Source organism: Gastrolobium bilobum, unplaced genomic scaffold, assembly GCF_033153095.1.
Source record: "Gastrolobium bilobum isolate Gb01-03AN ecotype WA unplaced genomic scaffold, APGP_CSIRO_Gbil_v1 utg8085, whole genome shotgun sequence".
In the NCBI taxonomy this organism is placed as follows: Eukaryota; Viridiplantae; Streptophyta; class Magnoliopsida; order Fabales; family Fabaceae; genus Gastrolobium; species Gastrolobium bilobum.
In genome coordinates, this window is record NW_026899665.1 from 915,246 (window position 1) to 923,076 (window position 7,831).

The following is a 7,831-nucleotide window of genomic DNA, read 5'->3' on the forward strand; positions in this document are numbered from 1 at the left end:
GAATATTTATTTCCTTAAATTATTAAATGAAAAGAATTTCTTTCTTTAAAATTATTTATTTATTTATTTAAATAAAGTGGAAAACAAAGAGTGGTTGTTAAACTTCAAATGACAACAAAAACGCTTCACGCGGTCAAACTCGAAGGCCTGGGCCTTCCCACGAGGTGCCCGAGCCAATGTCTCAGAACCCCATCATTTATGAACAGTTAGAAACACAAACTAGGACGAGGGTATAACAGTAGTTTCATTCACTCATGGTGGAAGGCAATCGTTGTCTTTTTCATTTTTCTTGCACAGTAATGATAGATATGTTTGAGCAAGTTGGTCTAATCTGTTTTGTATGTGAATGAATGAGTAGGTAGCACAGCAACAAGTGGATGGTGATCTCAATACTTTGGAAACCTGAAAACCTTGAATTCAACACACAAGAACCGCTTGCCCGGGAGACAACGAAAACCGCTAGCCGATCACACTGACTCAAATATACAAATACAAGCAACGAAACCGCCTTCAACATTGGTCAAATCACTATCTTCGAGATACTACCGTTCTATACTCAGATTAGCCGCACCTAAGAAATATCTACTACAACTTTTTTTTTTCTTTTTAAAAAAAAAAAGTTTCCTCAAATAGCTACATAAATTACAGGGTATTGTTCAAAGGCAGCTGGGTTTTTCTTGTGAGTGAGATGCAAAACGGTTTTTCTTTCATAATCTCGATTAGGTGGATATGACTTGTTCGATTCGGAGGAAGTTATACATGGTCAAGATTTACATGCAAAAGCAAAACCCGTTGTTGGTTCCTTGAGTGATATAAAGTGGATAAGGTTTTGGGTTATAAATGGGTTTTTAGATAGAGATCTGAATATCTATCTAGCAAGCAGAGAAGTATATATCCGAAAATATTACATCGCATATATAATCAGTGAAAACGTTTTTCAGTTTTCAAAGATGGCGAATCGTTGGTGGGCTGGGAATGTGGTGGTTAGACCCACAGACCCAAACTCTTCTTCTCCATCGCTTCAGATGAGGAACCCTGAAGAAGACCAAGGTGTCGTTAACAGAGTTGGGCCTAGACGAGAGCAAGAGTTCATCGTCGACAACACCAACACCCCAACCAACAGCAGCAACAGTAACACCAACGCAAACACCGCAGAGGACGACGACAACAACGACCGCGACGCCGACGACCAGAACCCTGGAAGCCACGATACGGCGGAGAGAGGTGGAAGCAGCCGCCGGCCACGCGGCCGGCCTCCGGGATCGAAGAACAAGCCGAGACCTCCTGTGGTCATAACCAAGGAAAGCCCAAACGCGCTTCGCAGCCACGTGTTGGAAATCAGCAGCGGCTGCGACGTCGCGGAGTGCATTGCCACCTTCGCTAACCGCCGGCACCGCGGGGTGTCGGTGCTGAGCGGCAGCGGCGTCGTGACCAATGTCACCCTCCGGCAACCGGCTGCGCCTGGTGGGGTCATCACCCTTCAGGGAAGGTTCGAGATACTGTCTCTCTCCGGTGCGTTCTTGCCGGCACCTTCGCCGCCGGGGGCCACCGGGTTCACGGTGTACTTAGCGGGTTCTCAGGGTCAGGTTGTCGGCGGCACGGTGGTGGGGTCATTGGTGGCTTCGGGACCTGTTATGGTGATTGCAGCTACTTTTGCTAATGCTACTTATGAGAGGTTGCCTTTAGAGGATGAGCAAGCTGGTGAAGAGGATATGCAAGTGCAGCAACACTCAGGTGTCAATGAAGGTGGTGTTGGTGGTGGTGATGGTGCTGCAACTCCTGTTTCTCAGGGCTTGGGTGAACAACAACAGGTTTCAATGCCAGTTTATAATTTGAATCCAAATTTGCTACCAAATGGTCAGATTCCTCAAGATGTGTTCTGGGGTCCTCGCCCTCCTCCTCCTTACTGAAATAAAGAGATAAGAGAGATCCAGAGGCTTGTCCTTTATCTTTTTTATCTTACGGACTTGCAATTGTGCAGTGTGTTCTGACAGTTTCTTGTAATCGTAGCAGACCAGGTTAGGACGTTTTGTTTATTTGTTTTTGCCTTTAGAAAACTCGGTACAAACATTGTTAATTAATTATGCTAGTTAATTTGCTTTTCTGTCTTGGGTCTAGTTTCGTTTTGGAAGAGTTCATTTCTGATTTTGTAGGCATGAATGGTATTTGATAAATTATTTAACAAAACATTCTTGTTCTCGGACCTCACTTGGAGAACTATGTTCAGATACGTGGTATACTATTTGATTTTGATGAATAGAAGGGGGAGATAGAAAGGAAAGGTAAAATGAACGGTGATAAATAGTAGTTTTTTTTCTCTCGAGATGCGTAGGAATAAATACGTCTGTGCTACTGTATTTGAAATGGTCTTAGACATAAGATGGATTTATGCAGGAACCTCGTTGTATCTTTTTCTCTTTTGGTATTAATGGTAATTGTACTCGATGAAAGTCATAAAGTTCAGGTTTTTAGAGGTAAGGGTGGTGAGACCACGAAATATTCTTATATTGATTGAATCACTAGATTGATTTCTGTTGGGTCACATGTTATGTTACACAGTTTCTCTACAAGAGCCGTTTCTATAACATTTGAATGCTTTCCACCGATTTGAACGCTTAGCCCCTTGACTCACTCAGTGTAGGTTAGGGGGGAAGGGGAGGTTATGTAGGTTCATATCTTCCCTGAATTGCGTGTTAGAAAATTATATTTCTAATTTTCTAATAATTATTGTGGGTCACATATTATATTAATAATTATATTGTGCTATTTATATATATTGGGTAAATTAAAGTGATCAGTTAAATATTCCCAAATAGATTCCTAAGTGAGTATGAGCTGAATGAGTGGATACCGGTGTTGGGCCAACTAGGTATAATGGGAGCTTATTGGCCCAACAATAAAGATAAAAACACTATAAAAGGGTTATGGTCCCCAATACGTCAAATCAACAACCCTAGTTTCTCTTCCCCATCAAGAGAGAGACGACACACTAAGAAATTCGATTTTAGGGTGATTTGACTGAGGAAGACTACAAACCCCAAAAGACAAGATCAAAGTTATTCCGCTGCAATGGAGACAGGTATGCCTCCACCTTTATGTTGTTCTTATTTCTTTATGATTTGGTATGATGGATCTTGGCTTGTAGGTGATAGTTATCACCAAAAGGTTTAGAGGAATTAAAAAATTCCAACAATTGGTATCAGAGCCATCATCATATTGAATTATGAGGGAATTAAGTTTTGTGATTTTTATATATGATTAATCATGAAAAGTTTTGCTTTATTGTCTTTTGGCATAAAGTTTATTATTTTTTGACCGTGGGTTCCATCTTATGTATTTTGTATTAGCTAGTAGTGTTATTTTTGTTCCCTCATGGTGATTTTTTGGTTTTGGAACAAAAGCTACATTTTTTAGAAAAAACTAGGATTCACAGTTTAATAAGGGTTTGTTATTTAAATTTTGAATCTGTGAATAGATGGAAAGTTTGGAAGAATTTTGGCTTTATAATCGATGAGGTTTTGTTGTTTGAATTTTTTGAATAAACAATGAATTCTGTTAGAAAATTTTGGACTTACGGTTTGAAAGAAATCAAATGTTTAAGGTCTTTGGTTTTGGGGTTTTCCTTATATTTGATATTCTTTGTTAAAAGCTAAATATAATTTTTTTTTTGATATTATGCATCATTTTCAAGCTTTCATTTGAAAAGGCTTACATGTGCGTTGTTTGTGCATCATTTTTTTAAGCCTTATAATGAAAAGGTATTTATTGTTAATGGTATAATGATATAGTATGTATGTAAATACATTGAGGATTGATAAAGAATAATTTTCTTTATTGTTGTTATTTTGTTTTTAAATGGGTTTATTATCCCTAAAGATTTCTATTTGAAATTAAATATGATAGATTTGTTAGCCGCCACAGTGGCCAAATTTATAAAGGTTAATTTGATTTCAAATAGGTTGGTCATATAAATATATTTTATTTATGCAAATAATAATCGGCCCACATGAAGGTTATTGTTTGGCCAAATAATATATGTTGTGTGATCATGTGTGTGTTTATTGCTTATGCGGATAGTGATCGGCCCACAGGAAGGTTATTATTTGGCCAAGTAACAAACATACCTGTGGTAATAAATATGTGACAATTATCAAGAATTCTCCATGTAATTCATAGTCGGCCCATAGGAAGGCTATGATTTGACAGGACTTATTGTCAATGTTTGATATTTTTGTCCACAGACTAAATATTGATGTTGTGCTAGGTATCTTATAATAAACTCATTTTACTTCGGATTATTTGTCTATATCGTGTATGAATATATATGATATGACATGTTATTAGTATGTTATCTTTTTTTGGTTCTCTGTATAGTTTCTGCTACCGCTGCCAATTATGTTGCTCAAATGAATATGCTTCCAATGCTTAATGGGGCAAATTTCAAGCTGTGGAAAGAGAATGTGGAAATGTTCTCGGTTGCATGGATCTCAACCATGCGCTAAGGACTGAGAAACCCACTTCCACTCAGGAAAATCCAAACACGGATAAAATTGAGAAGTGGGAACGCTCAAATCGCATGTGTCTGATGATCATGAAACGTTCCGTTTCGGAGGCGTTTAGGGGCTCGATTGTTGAGACTACTGATGCCAAGTTGTTTCTGAAGGAACTCGAGCAATACTTTGCTCGAAATGAAAAGGCTAAAATTGGTCAAACCTTGTCCAAACTCATAAACATGAGGTATAAAGGAAAGGGAAACATAAGGGAGTACATTATGGAAATGTCTAATCTTGCTAGAAAACTAAAGGCATTAAAGTTAGAGCTGCCCTCTGAGTTGCTCATGTACTTAGTTATTATTTCTCTTCCTGCACAATACGGTCAATTTGTGGTGAGTTATAACACTCAAAAGGAAAAATGGACTCTTAATGAGCTCATTTCTCACTGTGTGCAAGAGGAAGAGAGGTTACAACGAGAGAAGACTGATAGTGCTCACTTGGCATCAACCTCTCAAGACAAGAAAAGAAAGAGAGCTAAGGATAATGCGGATGCTTTGCCAAAGAAGCAAAAGAAGCAGGACCAGGAATTCACTTGCTTCTTTTGTAAGAAATCTGGACACATGAAGAAAGAGTGTTCCAAATACAAGGCATGGCGCGAAAGGAAGGGTATGACTCTCACTTTAGTTTGTTGGTACTGGTTTTGTGGCACAAGCGTTTAGGTAATATCTCTAAACAGAGAATTCAGAGGCTTGTGACTGATGAAATTCTTGAACCCCTTGATCTGGATGATTTTGAGGTGTGCATTGAATGCATAAAGGGGAAACAGACAAACATAAGGAAAATAGGTTCCAACAGAGCTTCAGACGTCTTAGAATTGATTCATTCGGATATTTGTGGACTATTTCCTATAGCCTCTTGGAATGGTCAACAATACTTTATCACATTCATAGACGACTATTCAAGATTTGGATACCTATATTTGATTAGAGAGAAGTCACAATCTTTGGATGTGTTCAAAGAATTTAAAGCTGAAGTTGAACTTCAGTTAGGCAAGAAAATTAAGGCCATTAGATCTGATCGTGGTGGTGAATACTATGGTAGATCTGATGGATCAGGTGAACAACGTCCAGGGCCCTTTGCGATCTTCCTAAAGGAGTGTGGAATCGTCCCGCAATACACAATGCCAGGTAAACCTAGCATGAATGGTGTTGCGGAAAGGCGAAATCGGACTCTTAAAGACATGGTGAGGAGTATGCTTAGTCATTCTTCATTGCCAGAATCACTTTGGGGAGAAGCACTAAAGACTGCAGTTTATATCCTTAATAGGGTTCCCAGCAAAGCAATGACAAAAACCCCTTATGAGCTATGGAATGGAAAGAAACCTAGCATAAGGCATCTACACATTTGGGGTTGTCCAGCAGAAGCAAGGCCTTATAGGCCAAATGAAAGAAAGTTGGACTCAAGAACAATCAGCTGCTATTTTGTTGGATATGCTGAACGCTCTCGGGGCTTTAAGTTTTATAATCCCACTACAAGATCCTTTTTTGGAGACGGGAAATGCCAGATTCCTTGAGGATGTTGAGTTTGGGGGTGGGGGGGAAAGATAAAATAAGGAATGTTGTCTTTGATGAGGAAGAAAATAATATTTCTCTTCCTAATATTGTCATCATTCAAGATGCAATTACGGAACAAGCAATTAATGATCAGGTCCCTGTTCATGACATTGTTATGGAACAGGCTTTGGTCCCTGACATTACTTTGGGTCAAGACAATAATGAATCACCCCATATGCCACCTATAGAACAAACTCAACAAACTCAAGAAGTGCCATTAAGGAGATCCACTAGAGAAAGGAGAAATGCAATTCTGGATGATTATATTGTGTTTCTTCAAGAGCATGAAAATATTTTAAGCTTGAAGGAAGATGATCCAATCAACTTCCAACAAGTCTTAGAAAGCTCTAATGCTCATAAATGGATTGATGCCATGAAAGATGAGATGCAATCTATGAAAGACATCGACGTTTGGGATCTTATTGAGTTGCCTAAAGGTTCGAAACCCATTGGTTGTAAATGGATATTTAAAACCAAAAGGGATTCAAATGACAATATCGAAAGATATAAAGTACGTCTAGTTGCTAGAGGTTTCACTCAGAAAGAAGGCATAAACTATAAAGAGACTTTCTCTCCGGTTTCTACGAAGGACTCTTTTAGGACAATAATGGCGCTTGTGGCTCATTTGGATTTGGAGCTACATCAGATGGACGTAAAGACAGCGTTTCTCAATGGTAACATTGATGAGACAATTTATATGGTGCAACCAGAAAACTTTGTATTGGGAGATTCAAAGTCTATGGTTTACAAATTGAAAAAGTCCATCTATGGCCTTAAGCAAGCTTCTCGTCAATGGTACCACAAATTCCATCAGGTTATTATCTCCTATGGCTTTGAGGTGAACTTAGTGGAAGATTGTGTGTATCACAAGTTTAGTGGGAGTAAATTCATATTCCTGATACTATATGTTGATGATATCTTACTTGCCAGTAGCGATATAGGCTTATTGCATGAAACCAAGAAACTTCTCACTAAAGATTTTGAGATGAAGGACCTTGGTGATGCATCTTTTGTCTTAGGAATACAGATACTTCGAGATCGCGCTCAAGGTATCCTACGGTTATCACAAAAGGCCTACATTGAAAAGATTTTGGATAGATTTGGCATGAAGGATTGTACGTCAGGAGATACGCCCATATCTAGGGGAGACAAGTTTAGTCTTGCCCAATGCCCTAAAGGTAAGCTTGAGATGATAGAAATGACAAAGGTACCTTATGCTTCGGCAGTAGGAAGCCTTATGTATGCCCAGGTTTGTACTTGCCATGATATAGCATTTATAGTGGGAGTGTTAGGAAGATACTTGAGCAATCCAGGAATGGATCATTGGAAAGCAGCCAAGAGGGTTATGCGGTATTTAAAGAGAACAAAAGATTATATGCTTACATATCGGAGGTCAGATCAATTAGAGATCGTCGGATATACTGACTCTGATTTTGCTGGATGCCAAAATAGTAAAAGATCCATGTCAGGTTTTGTCTACATGTTGGCTGGAGGAGCTATTTATTGGAAGAGTGTTAAACAGACACTCGTAGCTTCCTCTACTATGGCCGCTGAATTTGTAGCTTATTTTGAGGCATCCAACCTTGGGGTATGACTGCGAAACTTTGTCACAGGGCTGCATATAGTGAGACACATAAGGACGAACTCAATGCTTGCGGATCCGCTTACTAAAGGCTTAGTGCCTAAGGTCTTTCACGAGCATATTGCTCATATGGGTGTTGTTTT

At 39.1% G+C, this 7,831-nt stretch overlaps 1 protein-coding gene across 1 annotated transcript; it reads left to right on the forward strand.

The window, feature by feature from the left end:
* The first annotated feature begins 950 nt into the window (after positions 1-950).
* Positions 951-1,910, forward strand: LOC133292471 (AT-hook motif nuclear-localized protein 15-like). Its single transcript, XM_061490879.1, has one exon. The coding sequence runs from the start codon at positions 951-953 to the stop codon at positions 1,908-1,910; it is 960 nt and encodes a 319-aa protein (XP_061346863.1).
* The last annotated feature ends 5,921 nt before the right edge of the window (positions 1,911-7,831 follow it).

Coding starts and splice junctions, on each gene's coding strand:
- LOC133292471 (XM_061490879.1), top strand. CDS start 951: ATGGCGAATCGTTGGTGGGCTGGGAATGTGGTGGTTAGACCCACAGAC.